Source organism: Ursus maritimus, unplaced genomic scaffold (genome assembly GCF_017311325.1).
Source record: "Ursus maritimus isolate PB19 unplaced genomic scaffold, ASM1731132v1 scaffold_26, whole genome shotgun sequence".
In the NCBI taxonomy this organism is placed as follows: Eukaryota; Metazoa; Chordata; class Mammalia; order Carnivora; family Ursidae; genus Ursus; species Ursus maritimus.
In genome coordinates, this window is record NW_024425119.1 from 4,567,661 (window position 1) to 4,584,736 (window position 17,076).

Consider the following 17,076-nt stretch of genomic DNA (forward strand, 5'->3'; position numbering starts at 1 on the left):
GTTTTTCTTTTTTCTTTTTTTTTTTTAATATTTTATTTATTTATTTGACAGAGATAGAGACAGCCAGCGAGAGAGGGAACACAAGCAGGGGGAGTGGGAAAGGAAGAAGCAGGCTCATAGCAGAAGAGCCTGACGTGGGGCTCGATCCCAGAACGCCAGGATCACGCCCTGAGCCGAAGGCAGACGCTTAACCGCTATGCCACCCAGGCGCCCCAGAGAGAGAAGCAGACTTCCTGTTGAGCAGGGAGCCTGATGTGGGCTCGATCCCAGGACCCTGGGATCATGACCTGAGCCAAGGCAGACGCTTAACCGACTGAGCCACCCAGGCGCCCCTCTTTTCTTTTCAGTACTTTAAAGATGTCGCTGTCCTGTCTTCTGGACTGTATTGTTACTTACAAGTTGGCTGTCATTATTTTCTTTGTTCTGTATATAGACTCTCTTTTCCTCCTTCTGGCTGTTTTTAAGATTTTCTATTTATCAGTGGTTTTAACCAGTTTGAATATGATGTAACCTTTTTAAAATTTTATTTTTCAAGATTTTATTTATCTATTTGAGAGAGAGAGAGGGAGAGAGTGAGCACAAAAGAGAGCACAGCAGGTGGGTAGGGGGAGGGAGAAGCAGACTCCCTGCTGAGCAGGGAGCCCAATGCAGGGCTTGATCCCAGCACCTAGGGATCATGACCTCAGCTGAAGGCAGATGCTTAACTGACTGAGCCACCCAGGTGCCCCAGTTATGATGTAACTTGGTGTAATTTTTTCTGCTTTGTATTTCTTTTCCTCAGGGTTTGTTGAGTATCTTGGATCTGCAAATTTATGGTTTTTATTATTTGGAATTTTTCAGCCATTATTCCAATATTTCTTTAACTATTTTTCTGTTTCCCCTTTCTTTGGCTGCTACAATCACATGTTCACTAGGACACCTGAAGTTGTCCCACAGCTCACTGATGCTCTGTTTAACTTTGTTTAATTATTCAAATATAATTAACATGCAGTGTTGTATTAGTTTCAGGTGTACCATATAATGGTTCATCAATTTCATACATTTCTCAGTGCTCATCAAGATAAGTGTACTCTTTGTCCCCCTCACCCATTTCACTAATCCTCCCATCCACCTCCCCTTTAATAACTATCAGTTTGTTCTCCATACTTAAGAGTCTGTTTTTGTTGTTGTTCTTTTTCCCCTTTGTTTGTTCATTTGTTTTGTTCTTTAATTCCACATATGAGTGAAATCATATGGTATTTGTCTTTCTCTGTCTTATTCCACTTAGCATTATATTCTCTAGGTCCATACATATTGTTGAAAATGGCAAGATTTCATTCTGTTTAACTACTTTTTATTTTTTTTTCCTTTGTGTTTTATTTTAGATAGTTTTTATTGCCTTGTGTTAGGTTCACTAATACTTTCTTCTATAATGTTTAATCTGCTATTAATCTAATCCAGTATATATTTTTCATCACATATAATTTTTATGTCTAGAAGTTCAGTTTGGGTCATTTTTCTATCTTTCATGTCTCTACTTATGAGGTTTAATTTTTCATCTAGTTTCTCGTACACATGAAATAGTTCCAATAACAATTTTAATGACCTTGTCTACCAATTCTGTCATCTATCTCCTTTCTGGGTTGATTTCATGAGACTGGCTTTTCTCCTCATTATAGGTAGTATTGTTGCAATTCTTTGGTTAGTCTGATAATTTTTAACTGAATGGCAAACACTGTGTAATCCAGACCTTGGGATATTGTTGGGTCCTGGATGTTTTTTGATATATTTTATTTCTAGGCTTTGTTCTGGGATGCAGTTAAATTACTTGAACAGTTTAACCCTTTCAGGTGTTGCCCTTAAGTTTTGTTTGGTGGAATTAAAGCAGTCTTTAGTCTAGAGCTAATTTCCACCACTAAGGGAAAAATAACCTTTTTCTGCATATTCATGAATTATGAAGTTTTCCACTCTGGCTTAGGGGGGCAAGAAGTATTCCTGTCCCTCTGTGAGAACAATGAATCAGTCCCTCTGTCTTCTCAGTAGTTCTTTTCCTGGCAACAGGTAGCTTCTTCACATGCATGGTTTGATCCACCTCAGCTGAAGACTTGAGGGAAATTGTCTCCAGATCTCCAAAGCCCCCCTCCCTGCAGTCTTCTACCCTCCAGTATTTTGCCTTGCGAACTCTCACTGCCCTGCTATCTCCAGAGTCCCACCTCTATCTCTTCCACTAAGACAGATTTCCACTCCCTACACTGCAGCCTGGATACTCACACTAGGCAATAAGCTGGGCTATTGTAAGATTCACCTTTTTTGTTTGCCATCTCAGGGATGCAGTTTTTCATTGCCTCATTTCAATGTCTTGAAATTGTTATTTCTCATGTTTTGCCTGCCTTTTTAACTGATCATGGGCATTGTCTGGGAATGTTTTTAAAAACCCAGATTCCTGGAATCTGTCATTGGCCAGTTTGAGGCCACCTTTGGAGAAGGGGCCAAATATATACCGGATGGCTGACATTGTTCTTTTTCTAACTGGAATGCCAGTATTTCCTGTACAAACTTGCATCAGAATCTCTGATTAAAGGAGTCAGTCTCTTCTGCTCAGGATCTGAGTGGAAATACATTTATTTGGAGTAAATGGGTTTGCTAGAACTAGATAGAAAGTGTCTGGAGGAGTCCATAGAAACCAAGTGAGAAGCTAGTTGGTGTGGCTATGGTCTTGACAAACATTTTCTTTCTTATGTATGGACTCTGTAGCTCACTTTTCTTCAGCCATCAGGTTAATGGCCAGATTATGGGGCCTGAGGCTCTGTGAGGGTCAGACCAGGTATGCTATATGGGCTGAATCTGTCAGTCAGCTTCCCTGAGCCACAGTATCATTACCTGCAATTCTGGCCTTGCACTACTTGGTGTGAAGAGATTGTTGGGAAAATATCTAACAGATACGCTTGAATCTGTACTTGAAACCACTTGTAGTCTGTACAGATGAAATTATGAGTGCTTAGTAAATCCATTCTATATTTGAAAGATATTTTCTTCTCCTAGAAATCTCAGAAGATCAGGAGATAAGACACTTCTTGATAAAGACATTTGGAGTATCATTGAACCCTCCAAAGAGTGTTAAGTATTATTAAGATTCTGATAATTATTTTTCTCAGTTTTGTCTTTCTTCCTGCTATCTCTCCACCCTTTCAAGGGGAATGATAGGTCTCTGATTACATGGTGGGAAAAAGTCTCCTTCACTTCACTTTCATAACATATTTATGAAGGGCAACATTGACCCAATTGAAGTGTAAGGATACTGTAACCAACACATCTTTATTGAGCTGCAGCTTTATGCCAAGTATTAAAGGAGAAACAATAACACATAGAATCTGGTTACTAGTCTGAAGAAATTTACTTCTTGATTGTAGAAGCAACACCTACAATTGTGAGACCATTTGTCAACAAAATAACACAGAATGTAACCAGTAGTTTTAGACCAGCAGATGCCATATGAACTCAGAATAGGAGTAGAAGAGACCAGGTGTCAGGGGCTGGAAAAAATTACTGACTTTCCACGATGGCCATGTTCCTGAAGAAAGCAATTGTGTAATACTCAGAAAGCTCCAAGGAAGGGGAGGGCAGAATAGAGCCTAGAGAGTGGACAATGTGGAGAGGGAGGACCAGAGTCAGGCAGGCAGAAGAACAGAATGCTAAGGGTAGCCAAAGCCACTGTGTCTAGTGCCAGAGAAGAGCCCAGAGGACATCCAAAAATAGCGTAAAGGCATAGATTCAGATTGCCACAGAGGGAAGTCTCATACTCCTTTACCACACTTTAGAATTTCCTGCAAATATTTACATACTCAGCATCTTTTAGTCATCACAGTAGGCTCGTGAAAGAAGTGGGAAACATAATTGTTGTCATTTGACAGAAAAAGCAACTGAGGGTAGGAAAGGCTAAATTGCTTTTGCATAGTGACCTGAATAGGACAAGAACGAACTAAGACAAGAACCCACAGATGTTCCATCTGTACAACCTCTGCCTGATACCCTCTGCCTCCATGGATGACCCAGTCTGGGGTGGGGAATCATGAGCCCAGCTCAGGTCCTACAGGGATGATTTGACCCAAATATGAAACCAAAGCTTAGTCCAACTCTGGGTGAGGTGTGGGTGTGAGGACATTGGCTGTGTCTTTCTGCACATGTGCCCGTACAGGAAAGTGGAGAAGGAAGCCAAGTGCTTGGTGACCTCTTTCAAGTCAAAGGAGAGAAAAAGGCTCTTGTTGCCTTGGGGAGGGGAAGGGAGGAAGTAGGGGGGAAGTCTGCTTTTTAAGCCCATTAAGGAGGAAGAGCCAGGAGCCAAGCATCCAATTAACCTGACATCTCTTGCAGCCAAAATATCTGAGGATATAAGAAGAGAATTTAATATGTGGAGGCTTGGGAGAAAAGTGACTAATAGCTGGAAAACAGCCCCAGTTTATTTAAAAAATAGGTCAGGCCCAACAAATCCAATAGATTCCTTCCCAGCAGTTACTGATCCAGGAGACAGAGGGAGTGCCGTGTGGGTGCAATGCCATTTCGATTTGAAGCAGGCACTGCTGTTGTACCACAAAGAGACAGCCAGGGGCTGACGGGAAGCACCCAGACACCGTGCACAGCTGCCGAGGACTGCCCTTTGAGTTGAGGCACATCATGGCCCTGGTAATGACAGCAAGTTAGGGACTGGCCCAAAGGCCTAAAGGTGGCACAGCTACACTCAATCCCAGCTCTTTCTCTGTGGGAGCGAAGGTGATTTCTGTGAACTGCTGCTGCCTCTGGTCCAGGTGTCCTTGGCCCGGCTCGGACATTGTCCGGGGTATCACAGTAGCACCAAGGCAATGCCAGGCTGGCCCTGGGGACTGCATTAGGGGTCAGAGAGTAATGGAGAAGGCAGGTAGCTGTCCTCGGCTCTGTCTGGACCAGGATTTCATAGGCATCAGTAGGGAAGCTTGATAAATGTGCAGCTTGTTGGGTCTCACCCCCACAGTCTCTGACTCCATCAGTCTGGGGTGTGGCCTAAGACCAATCCCAAGGTGGTTAAGGCAGATTTTAATAGAGAAACACTGTCCTAAATCAGAGTCCCCCAGATGGTTTCCTCAGAACATTAATTTCTAGAGATGTTTATAGAGCTCTCAGAAAAAAAAAAAAAGGATATCACAGCCATAAGTTGGTAGCAATAGACACCCTAACTCCCTCTTGGAGAGTCACAATTTGTTTTAACAAATTAGAGATTTAAAAGTATTGCAATTAAGAAATCTCTTTACATTTTTCAGTATGTACATATATCAAATCATTATGTTGTACCTTAAACTTACATGTTATATGTCAGTTATACTTCAAGAAAGCTGGGGGAAAAAATGAAAAGAAATCTCTTTAGCTTATTTGTCCAAACTTACTTGACCATGGAACCCCTTTTCTAGGAATATCTATTTTGTGGAATACAACGCGGAAAAATGTAACTCTAGACCAGTGGAGCTCAAACTCTGTAATACATCAGAACCACATGGATGCTTGTTGGAACAGATTGCTAAACCCTACCACAGAGATTATGATTCAGTGGTTTCTGGTAAAGGCTAAGAATTTGCATTTCTTACAAGCTCTCAGGAGATGCTGATGCTGGTGGTCTGGGGACTAGACATTGAAAACCATTGTCTTAGACCCCTCGGTAAACCCTGGCTCAGGCAAGTGTCCTGGCAGGCCTCCTGGCAACATTCCCCAGTGCAAAGCATTCCCCAGTAGAAAAGTGGGGCCTGAGAATAGTGGGTGGTAGGACCTGAGGGAAGAGGATTCATGGGAGGACAGCCTTGGAGGGAACTTGAGTCTAAAGTAATAAAGCATCTGAAGATGGGTTCTGCTAAGGTGCCAGTCATAGTCAGGGACATTGTAAAACAGGATGATCCCAGTGGGTGACAGCAGCTGACACTCTGTGACATGCATCAGTGCTTGGCCTTGCCCCAGGGGGGTCTAGAGAGAGTCTATGGCTTTAAAGGGCCAACTCTAGTGAGGGACATGAGGGTGACTGTTGACAAATAGTACAGGCCAAGGTGCCCTGGAGGCCAGGTACAGGAAGACAACACAGTCTTGTGGGACCAGCAACATCTAGATCATCTCCCTATCCCCCAGACTTGCAGGTTTCTGACTCCCAGGATGAGAAACCATGAGCTGGCGCTATGTAGTCTAGCACAGCACTTTTTTGTAGGGAGGCTGACTTCGACATTGCTTTGCTGGGACTCATCTTCAGCTTAGATGATAGGAAACATGGCTGCGGAAGAGTAGATATGAGGGTGGAACCAGGGTTGTTTTGGCCAAAGGCAGACATGAAAGCTATATATTTTTTATGTGATCTTGGACAATAGGAGAGGTCCACATGCCCAACAGAGCGCTGTTGCCTGACATTCTACCGTTAGAATTTTCTCCTTTCAGGTAAAGCTCTGGTCCCTATCTAAAGGCAGACGCATGCTGGGTGATTATCAACTACATGGACCACAAGATCACAGTCTTATGAGTAAACATCAAGATGAAGAAAGGGTGTGATGAGAGTCTAAGCGTGACCCTGGGGCAGGGGCCAGATGTGAGCATGGGCTAGAAGAAGGTGCGAGAGAGACAAAGGCATCTGGGGAAAAAGATGTGGTGAGACCTGGCGGGAGGGTCACCCCTCCTCCCACACTCTCCTTTGCCCACCTTGCCATGACACACCCTTGCAGTCCCCTTTCTGTCCCCTCCATAGGACCTCAAGCTAGGCAGGCTGCTGCTGAGGACAGACGACTCAGGTTAGAAAAAGCTCTCTTGACATTTGGAAAACAGAGCAGGATTTGGCTCCTCCAGTGGAGCCTCTTGTTCTCAGGAAAATCGTTTTTACAGCTTGGGCTGGTGCCAGTAAGAGCCATTTATAGCCCAATGGGCTTGGGTTAACTTCAGCTGCCTGGTGCAGAAAGTGATGGCTTCTCTCTGTCCCCTCCTGCCTATCTTCCCCCTTCATATCTTCTTCACCTCCACTCTCCTTCCTTAAGACCTCTTTCGCCTCTCCCCCACCACTCCTTCTCTATTTTCTTAGAGGTTCCAGTTCTGGATTTGCCTGTGTGACCCTAAACACATTCCTTTTCTAATGTGGCCTTCAGTTCCTCCTTCTATAAACTGGAGCTTACTGTTTGGTCCCTTTTGAACTCAATTACCTTGGAGAGGTACCTACCTCTGCCTACCTTCACTGAGGCATTTTCTTCTTTTTAGTCATTGCCTGTTGACCCTTTTTCTCCACCCAGAACTGGGCTTCCTGTCTAGGCTAGCTTTGCCACCTGTTTCTGAGCACCGTGCTCCTCGCGGTAGCTCAGGTAAGCTTGGTGTGACTGAACTGAGCTAACCAGAGCATCAACGTCAAGAGCATGACTTTGGTGTCCAACAGACATCAGTTTAGGTTCTGGCTCCGTTACTTGTGACCTCTGACTGCATTTTTTGAGCATCAGTTTCTTTGTCTACAAATTTCAGTCCCTCATTGAGTTATTATGAGGATTTTATGAGATGGTGTTTTTATTTTTAAAAAATTTTTTTAATAATATTTTTTTATTATATTATGTTAGTCATCATATAGTACATCTCTAGTTTTTGATGCAAAGTTCCATGATTCATTACTTGCGTATAACACCCAGTGTTTTTAAAGTGCTTAGAACAGTGCCTAGTGTTAGGGATCAATCAATGTTAGGGATCAACCGTCATCATTATCATGACCTATTATTTACCCTTATTTTCAGATGGAAGTGAGTTAGGTTAAAAAGAAAATGGTCTCCCTGAAACCCCCACCCCTGCCCCTTCCCCACCCTTTAAGGACCAGGTCAAATACCACTTCTTCAGGAAGCCATCCTCCTTTTGGTCTCCAGTTTTGGTGTTTCCTCCAGCTTTGATGTTTCCACAACCCTTTATCTTATCTCAGCATTTAGTGGGACCTGGGCCCATTCACCCCAGCAGAATGGGGTGGACTAGGAAGATCATAGATGATTTACTGGAAGAAAAACTGCTAAAGATGCCTTGGGAAAGACCAGGCCTGGAGGCAGGTCACAGTGTCCAAAGAGTCCCAATCAGCAGTTGGCACTAAGAGTAGAAGACAAAGTCATAAATCCTGACAGTGACAGGTGAGTCTCAAAAGATCAGGAAAGCAGGCAACATGCTATTCTGAAAATAGTAGTGCCCTGAGCCTGAGGCTTTTGGGAGGAGGTGGGAGAGCAAGGCAGGGCTGTCTGTATGCATTGCAGCACCAAGCATCCCACTGCATCAAGGATGGAACTTGAGAGTAATTTGAACACAGGTCTCATTCTGCAGCACCAGAGGGGTTAAAATGTCTAGTGGGAAGGAACTTGGGCACAGGGAGGAAATTGGAGCTGTGATAGCCACAGCTGTGGGGAGACTGAGGAGCTGAATTTGGGAGTCAGTCTGGCCTCCAACTCCCACTGTGATTCCCAACCGTTGTCAGCCCTCTCGGCCAAAATATACAAGATAAGTTGAAGTTTGAAGGCTGCCTTCACCCAGAGCCTCTGGTTGGCCTATGGAGGAGTCAGAGCTTCTTGACTTCCCAGATGAACCCACCATCATCCTCCAAGACACATTCCCTACATTGTTCAAGTCTTTCCAGGGCCATGGAGGGTAAGCAGATGTGCCAAAGACTGGGTTTTCAGATCCCCTCCGAAGGACCTTCCATTGTGGCCTAACCAACATTGATAGCTTCCACAGAAATATCTGGATTCCTATACTGGTTCGTATATGCCCATATAGGGACCTAGAGGGTTTGTGTACACCTTTGTTCTTCCACAGAACCTGCACAGTGCCTTGCCACCGATAATATTCAGTAGGTATTTATGGAATAAAAAGCAACATCCCAGATAGCTGAATGCATAGGGATCACGGGCCACTGCTGTTTTCCACCCCACTCCCGGCCTCCTGGTGCAGGGCACACCTATCAGCTAATGGGCAGAGTACAAGTCCCCTCTGCAAGAGGCTGAGCCAGGATGACAGCCTTTGGGATCATGGCCTGGGCCACAGTCACCTCTTTGTCCTCATGGTTTGATCTGTGGCTATTGATGTGAATGCCCCCCTCCAATGCATTCACCTGTTTGCCTTATGAATGCAATGCATGCTGCATGGTAGACATTTTGTAAGTTGGCAACTGAGGAAAAAATCTCAGGAACCCTGTGAAAAAGGGAACCTTGGACTCAGAGCTAAGGGGTGCAGGAGGCCCTTGTGATCCTGGTTAGGTATCTTGCCTGGACCAGCTGGGACTTTTTCTCTTCTTAATACCTTTAAATAGAGTCAAGGTTGGGGTCAGTTCATGCATGGAGATTTCTTCAGCTCTAGAAGTGATTGCACAGCTTCCTAGCATGACGTCCTTCTGGATAAGTGAGGATAGATAGAGATTGTCTTTGCTTTGGTGCCGTTGAGTGGCTACTAGAGTGCAGTGCTTGTATCACACATCCTCAGAGGAGGGGCAGTCACAGAACTGGAGGGATGAGGACACATCCTCCCTAAGCCTCTCCCCCAGGTCCCCTGGTGCCTCCAAGGTCCTCAGAGAAGGAAGCTTCTGCCTTCTCTCCCTGGCCCAGCTTCGTTCCCCTCTACCTCCTTCCCTGGTGGGTCTTTCCCAGTGGAGCCCCTTGGCCCCTCTCTGAGCAGATGATTTCCATCCAGAGTGCCAGCCTTGGCTTCTTTTCAGAGGTCTGGGATCACATTTCTTTTTTTTTGCCAATATTATTACACTTTGCTCTTTTCGAAAGTAGTACATGTTAATGGCATGCATTTTAGAAAGTATCAACAAGCATAGGAAAGGAAAGAATTAACTGTTTACCATCCAACACCTTGTCATAATCGCCGCCAATGCTGGTGACTTTCTTGAGTCTCCCCTCTTAACACAGGCATGAATAGGTTTTAATTTTAAAAATGTGATCACACTGTCTATTCTTCTCCCACTTGTTCTCCTCAACCCACAGCTTATCGTGATCATATTTCTTTTATTAAACACTCTGCCACAACATTGTAAGCGGATGTATAGCATTCTGTTGTGTGGATGTAGCACAGTTTATGTAGTCAGTTCTATTTCGTGGAACCTCTAGGTTGACTCCTATTTTTGTGTTGTCTGCCATGATTCTTCCCTCAGGACGAATTCCAAAAGAAGTAATTACTAGGTTTAAGGATTGGTGCTTTTAAAGACTTTTAATGCATTTTTATCAAGCTGCCTTCCAGAAAAATCCTCTCTAGAACTATGTAAAGGCACCTCTTTTTCTATAGCCTTTACAAATGTAGTGTTATCATAGCTGTGGGAGGAGTCAAGCTTATTTAATAATTAAAAATGATAACTTTTTGTTTTAATTTGAAGTTATCTGGTGTCTAGGGAGGCTAAATATTTTTGCCTCATCTTCATTTGCCATTTGTGTTTATTTTCATGTGAATTGACCATAAAGATCCTTTGTCCAAAACTAAATAAGGGATGCTGGTTTTCCTCTTACTGGTTTATAAGAGCTCTCTACATATTAAGGGTATTCATTTTCATCCATCTATGTTAGAAACGTACTTCTCAGTTTATAATTTGTCTTTCAATTCTATGTTTATTGACTAGGACTGCACTACTCTCTGCTAGCTAGACTCTTTTCTTATACGACTCAATGGCGTTTAAGCTTCACAAATCCAAGTGGAAATTCATTATTGCCCCCCCCCCCTTGCCCCACCTGCTCTTCCCGCTGACTTGTTTTTTCCTATAAATGTCACCACTGTCTTCCTGGTCACCCAGGCTTGAATTGTTGAAGTCATCTTGGGTTCCAATGTTTCTCTTTTCCTCTATATCCCATCACTTGCCAACCCATAGTCAATCTCTGTGGAGATTCGATTTCTGCCCTTTCCCTGGCAGGCAGGCCCTCTAACACAATGGTAGTTTCAGTTCTCATTATTTCTTTTCTTTTCTTTTCTTTTTTTTTTGGTTCATTGAATTTATTTATTTTTTTTGTTTGTAATAATATTTTTTATTATATTATGTTATTCACCATTCAGTACATCCCTGTTTCTTGACGTAAAGTTCGATGATTCATTAGTTGCGTATAACACCCAGTGCACCACGCAATACATGCCCTCCTTACTACCCATCAACAGCCTATCCCATTCCCCCACCACCCTCCCCTCTGAAGCCCTCAGTTTGTTTCTCAGAGTCCATAGTCTCTCATGCTTCATTCCCCCTTCTGGTTACCCCCCTTTCTTTATCCCTTTCTTCTCCTACCAATCTTCCTAGTTCTTATGTTCCATAGTTGAGAGAAACCATATGATAATTGTCTTTCTCTGCTTGACTTATTTCACTTAGCATTATCTCCTCCAGTGCCATCCATGTTGCAGCAAATGTTGAGAAATCGTTCTTTTTGATAGCTGTATATATGGACCACATCTTCTTAATCCAGTCATCTGTTGAAGGGCATCTCGGCTCCTTCCACGATTTAGCTATTGTGGACAATGCTGCTATGAACATTGGGGTGCATATGGCCCTTCTCTTCACTACATCTGTACCTTTGGGGTAAATACCCAGTAGTGCAATGGCTGGGTCATAGGGTAGCTCAATTTTTAACTTTTTAAGGGACCTCCACACTGTTTTCCAGAGTGGCCGTACCAACTTGCATTCCCACCAACAATGTAGGAGGGATCCCCTTTCTCCACATCCTCTCCAACGTTTGTTGTTTCTTGCCTTGTCAATTTTTGCCATTCTAACTGGTGTAAGGTGGTATCTCAATGTGGTTTTGATTTGAATTTCCCTGATGGCTAATGATTTTGAACATTTTTTCATGTGTCTGTTACCCATTTGTATGTCTTCATTGGAAAGTGTCTGTTCATATCTTCTGCCCATTTTATGATTTGTCTATTTGTTACTCGCGTATTGAGTTTGAGAAGTTCTTTGTAGATCTTGGATACCAGTCTTCTATCTGTACTGTCATTTGCAAATATCTTCTCCCATTCCGTGGGCTGCCTCTTAGTTTTTTTGACTGTTTCCTTGGCTGTGCAGAAGCTTTTTATCTTGATAAAGTCCCACAAGTTCATGTTATCTTTTGTTTCTCTTGCCTTTGGAGATGTGTCATGAAAAAGGTGTGTGGCCAATGTCATAGAGGTTGCTGCCTATGTTCTCCTCTAGGATTTTGATGGATTCCAGTTCTCATTATTTCTTGACCGGACTTTGAAAATGGTCTCATAAGTTCATGCCTTTCTTCTATAGCCCAGTCCCTTGACTTGTCATTTCTCCTCCTTGCCCCTCCTGCACACCGCCACCACATTAATCTTTCTAAAGTACAGCTCAACCATGGAACTCTCTGGTAGCAAACCACCAACAACTCCCCATTGTCTCGTACTTAATTACAACCTCTTAGCCTGGCCTTAATTTCCTTTCAGTGGAATCTCCCATTATCTTGGCCAAGTAGCTCCTCAAACAAGCTCACAGCTTTCCCACCTCTTTACCTTTTTGCTCTGGACATCCTCTCTTCCTGGAATTCCCTCCACCATTACCACCTACCAAAACCCATTCAGAAATCCCCCCACCTACCCAACTGCCAGCTATCCCAAGCTTTTCCAATTCTTTTCTCTCTTTGAAACTCCCAAAACAATTTGCTTGAGCTTCTCTTATAAAATAAATCCTGTTCCATCATCTAATGGAGCCCTCTAAGGTCTTACATTCCTTCCAGAAAGCAGAGTCCTTTGAGGGCACTCTTCTTTTACATCTCTGTTCTTACACAGAACCTGAACAGTGCCTCGCCACAGCTGATATTCAGTAGGTATTTATGGAATGAAAAACAACACCCCAGGTAGCTGAATGCCTGGGGATCACAGGCCACTGCTGTTTCCCACCCAACTCCTAGCCTCCAGGGACAGGACACATCTATCAGCTAATGGACAGAGTACAAGTCCCCTCTGCAAGAGGCTGAGCCAGGATGACAGTCTTTGGGATCAGGGCCTGGGCCACAGTCACCTTTTTGTCCTCTTGGTTTGACCGGTGGTTATCCAGGCAAATGGCCCCCCAAATTCACTCATCCCTTTGCCTCATGAATGCAATGTATGGTATGTGGTAGACACTTTGTAAGTTGGCAGCTGAGAAAAGGATCTCAGGGACTTCACAGGAAAGAGGACCTTGGAATCAAGTTGAACGGCAGCTAAGGGGTGCAGGAGGCTCCTGTGACCCTGACCATGCATGCTGCCTGGACCAGCTAGGACTTTTTCTCTCTTTAATATATTTAAATAGAGTCAAGATTGGGGTCAGCTTCATGCACGGAGCCTTCTTTAGCTTTAGAGGTGACTCTGCAGCCAGCACGGGAGTATGCAATTGACACAGTCTATTTTTAGCCTCCCAGAGACCGTGACCAACATCCCAAGCTGAGGGTGGGCACACCTGCTGCATTCTAATGAGGCAGCCCCGATTGCCTCTGCCAGCCAGCCGGGATCTCGCCGACCTCAAATCTGATGTTGCTAAACTGGGAAGTCTGCTTATTTCCCAGAGGCTGTAGCCTAGATACACCAGGAAAATGGGACCATCACACTCCCCTGAGCTCACTCTCCTCCAGCCCAGGACACAGGGCAGTCTGGGGGTTGTACACACAGCACAATGGAGAGATGGAGTCACTTGGGTTTCTTGATCTAGCTCTGTCCTAGGGCCTCCCTATTTCCCTTGTTGGGAAGGAGATTAATAAATCTGAGATGATTCAGCTCACAAATGAGAAAATCGAGGCATGAAACAGAGACATGTTTATGTAATCTGAATAATAATGATAATGGTAATAATAATATTAGAGCTTACTATTGTCAGGCACTGTTCTAAGCACTTCACATATATGGACTCACCCAAACTTCCTGACTACTCTCTCAGATGGGTTTTATCATGATGTCTATTTCATGGTGGAAGAGACTGAGGCACATGATGACAAACGACTTCCAAAGGTCATTTGTCAGCCACTAAGCAGCAGAGCTGTGTTTTAAAGCCGGGCAGTGTGGCCCCAGGATTTATGCTTTACACCGTACCACCTGCCTCTCAATATCTATTTTTAATTTTACTAGAGGCAGGATGGGATCCAGGAGTCCCAGAGGACCAACTATGGGATAATCCTGCTTCTCTGTATTTTAAACTTCTGCCCTGCTTTGAGGCCTTTACTGTGCTGTGTACACCTGGATTCCTATGCTCCAGGGAGGGAAGTTTCTTCTACTAGGATGACTTTGTGTCTGCGGTCAAGCCAAACATTTGGGCCCCAAAACTCCCTGAACTTCCTCTCCTTCTCCCTCCTCCCCTTAGCCTGTGAAGAAGGAGGTGCTGACCAGTGACTGGCAGCAGCAGTGGGGTGTAGAGTGGGGCTGCATAGTGGGGTTGAGAAACCAGAAAGAGCATGCTTGGTCATGCTCAGGCAGGAGGCCACCGTCAGCGTGGTCATTCGCAGTTCAGAATAAACTTCTGCCAAAGTTCAGAGTAAGGTTCGCAGAAAAGAGGAGGGAATACAACAGGTGTGAGGCCCCAGAACCTGAGAGACCTACCTTTTGGGGGACAAGAGCTGCCTGCTGGAGAGAAGCCCAGGGACTTGATCTTCCTAAGGGGGCAGGTGGGATTCAGTTTTACAAATACCGATCATGTGCTAAGCCCTTTTATAAGCACGTCACAAATACCAGCTACCTGATCCTCAGGGCGACTCCAGGACGTGGGGATCATTTTATTCCCATTTGAGGGATGGGGAAACCAAGGCACTAAGAGGTTAATGATTTGCTCGAGGTCGGGCGCATAGCTCATCAGTGGCAGAACTGGGGTTCCAGTTTTAGCAGACTGGCTCTGAAATCTATCCTCCGGCCACCAGGCTATATGATGCTACACGTCACTCCCTCTACTGAGTGTTCACTATTCGCCTCCGAAGGAATGTATTTTTGTCCTCATTTAGCAGATCTGGAAACTGAGGCCTAGATTGGCTCAGGTCACCTGACTAGTGATGGAATTGGGTTAATTTGAGGTCTTTTTTGGCTCCTCAGTAGCATGGCTCCTCTCCACCAATCACAGCCCTCAGTTGGCCTGTCAGAGAGCCGGTCCATCTGCCCCTTAGGAGTTGCTGCTGCGGCAGCTGGAGCCTTGGAGATCAGGAAGGGGAAGGAAGGAGGGGCGGCATCTCAGAGGGCAGTACCTCATTGCTGCTGTTGACACTGGGCCCCTTCTCTTCCCCTCAGGTGAGCAGTCCCCCCCCGCAGCCCCCTCAGCCCATCGTCCCACCCAAGCCTGTGCAATGTGTCCATCATGTGTCCACTCAACCCAGCTGCCCAGGACGGGGCAAGATGTCCAAGCTGCTGAACCCAGAGGAGATGACCTCGAGAGATTATTACTTCGACTCCTACGCCCACTTCGGGATCCATGAGGTAAACCATGCTGAGCTCAGCCCTGTTGTTCCTTCACTGCTTTCTGAGGCAGCGTAATGTGTTCAACTGTCTACTATCATTAAGGGGGTTTTCCCAGTGGCCCAAGGTCCCTGGCCCTCCCTCCCGTGAGCCTCTCTGGGAGAGGGTCAGGGCCAGGCCTGCAGCAGGTGAGTAGCTGGAAACATATGTCTGTGTGTTTCTTGGCCAGAGAGCAAGGAGGGGCTTAGGGTTTCTTTGTTTTATGGTCCAGCACCTGTGTCTTCTCGACCCTAAACCCAGGTGATCCAGGTGGACCAGATGTCTCTGTTCTAGGTCCCTGCTCTAGGAGCTCAGATGCTTTGCAACTCAAGTCCTGAGGATGAGAAGACCTTCCAGAGCCCATGATGTCTGGTCTTCAGGGAAGCCTGAACATGAACCCTTAGGTCCTAGATCAATGAGCACCTCCAGGGGAAGAAACACAGTAAGCTTCCTTGGAAACCTGGCCCAGGTCTGCCATCCTGATTGATTCTTGGGAAATTCTTGTGTCTAAATTCTTGGCTTGTACCATAGCAGGGATGATTTATGTTCCTTGTAGAACAGAACAGAGCTTCCCTACAGCCAGAAAACCTCCACCCCCCTCACCTCCAGCATTTTCTCCAGCCACCCAGATTGGGGAATGCTTACTCATTAATTGGGTGCTTACACAGTGTCAGGCACTGTTCTAAGCACATTATACGTATCATTTCATTTAATCCTCCTAAGAACCCTATGAAGAAAATATTTCTATCATCCCCTTACAGTATGAAGAAATACTGAAAAAAGGAACAAAGCCTTGCTTGCTTTGCAAATGCATTTTCGAAATAAGTCTCAAAGCTCCCCTTTCGATTAGATGCTTCTGTAAACCCTCCCAGTGACAAAATGGTAACACTGTTACTGCCAGAAGAGTATTTAAAAATAATAGCCAGCACTTCTTTCCTTTTTTTTTTTTTTTTTTTTGAGTGCTTGTAACATGCTGGGTGTTGTTCCAGGATTTTACATGATTGGCTCATTTATTCCTCAGGTCAACCTTATGAAGTTGGTATTACTATTTTGTCCCCAATTATAATTATCTGTGTGTTTGTTTTTAGACAAACCAAATTTGTATTATTTTAATATTTATTCTTGTTGTTTCTGTTTTGATTTCATATATTCCTTATTTATTTATTTATTTATTTATTTATTTAATAATGATTTTTTATTATATTATGTTAGTCACCATACAGTACATCCCCGGTTTTCGATGTAAGGCTCGATGATTCATTAGTTGTGTATAACACCCAGTGCACCATGCAATATATTCCTTTTTTAAAGAGGCACATTGTCCCGTAAGCCACCCACCCACCTACTTACAAAATAATACAAATTCATTATAATGAACTTGAGGAATACAAGATTATTTGTCCCCGGGTTATACGTGAGGATGTGAGATCTTAAGAATCCAGATCAACTTTCATTCCTTGCTTCTTTTGTGCACAAGGTCACAAGCTAGTAAGTGTCAGGGCTAGGAATGAAACCTTCATGTTTGCGGCCCAGGGGCTTCATCCCTAACTACCATGCCGTATAGACTTTAAACCAGGTCTTTCTTTATTTCTGGAAATGTTGACTTTGTTTCTGGTGGTTCCTTTGCAATTCCACGTGGAGGCAGAGAGTGAAGGAGGGGTCCTTCAGTTAATTCGAGACTCA

At 44.4% G+C, this 17,076-nt stretch overlaps 1 protein-coding gene across 1 annotated transcript in view; it reads left to right on the plus strand.

Moving 5' to 3' along the window:
• The window catches only part of PRMT8 (protein arginine methyltransferase 8), a 91,120-nt gene that overhangs the window by 24,813 nt on the left and 49,231 nt on the right, over positions 1–17,076 (plus strand). The window contains exon 2 of the mRNA XM_040642050.1: positions 15,190–15,375. Coding sequence (XP_040497984.1) covers positions 15,190–15,375 — 186 coding nt within the window. The remainder of the gene's footprint in view (positions 1–15,189; positions 15,376–17,076) is intronic.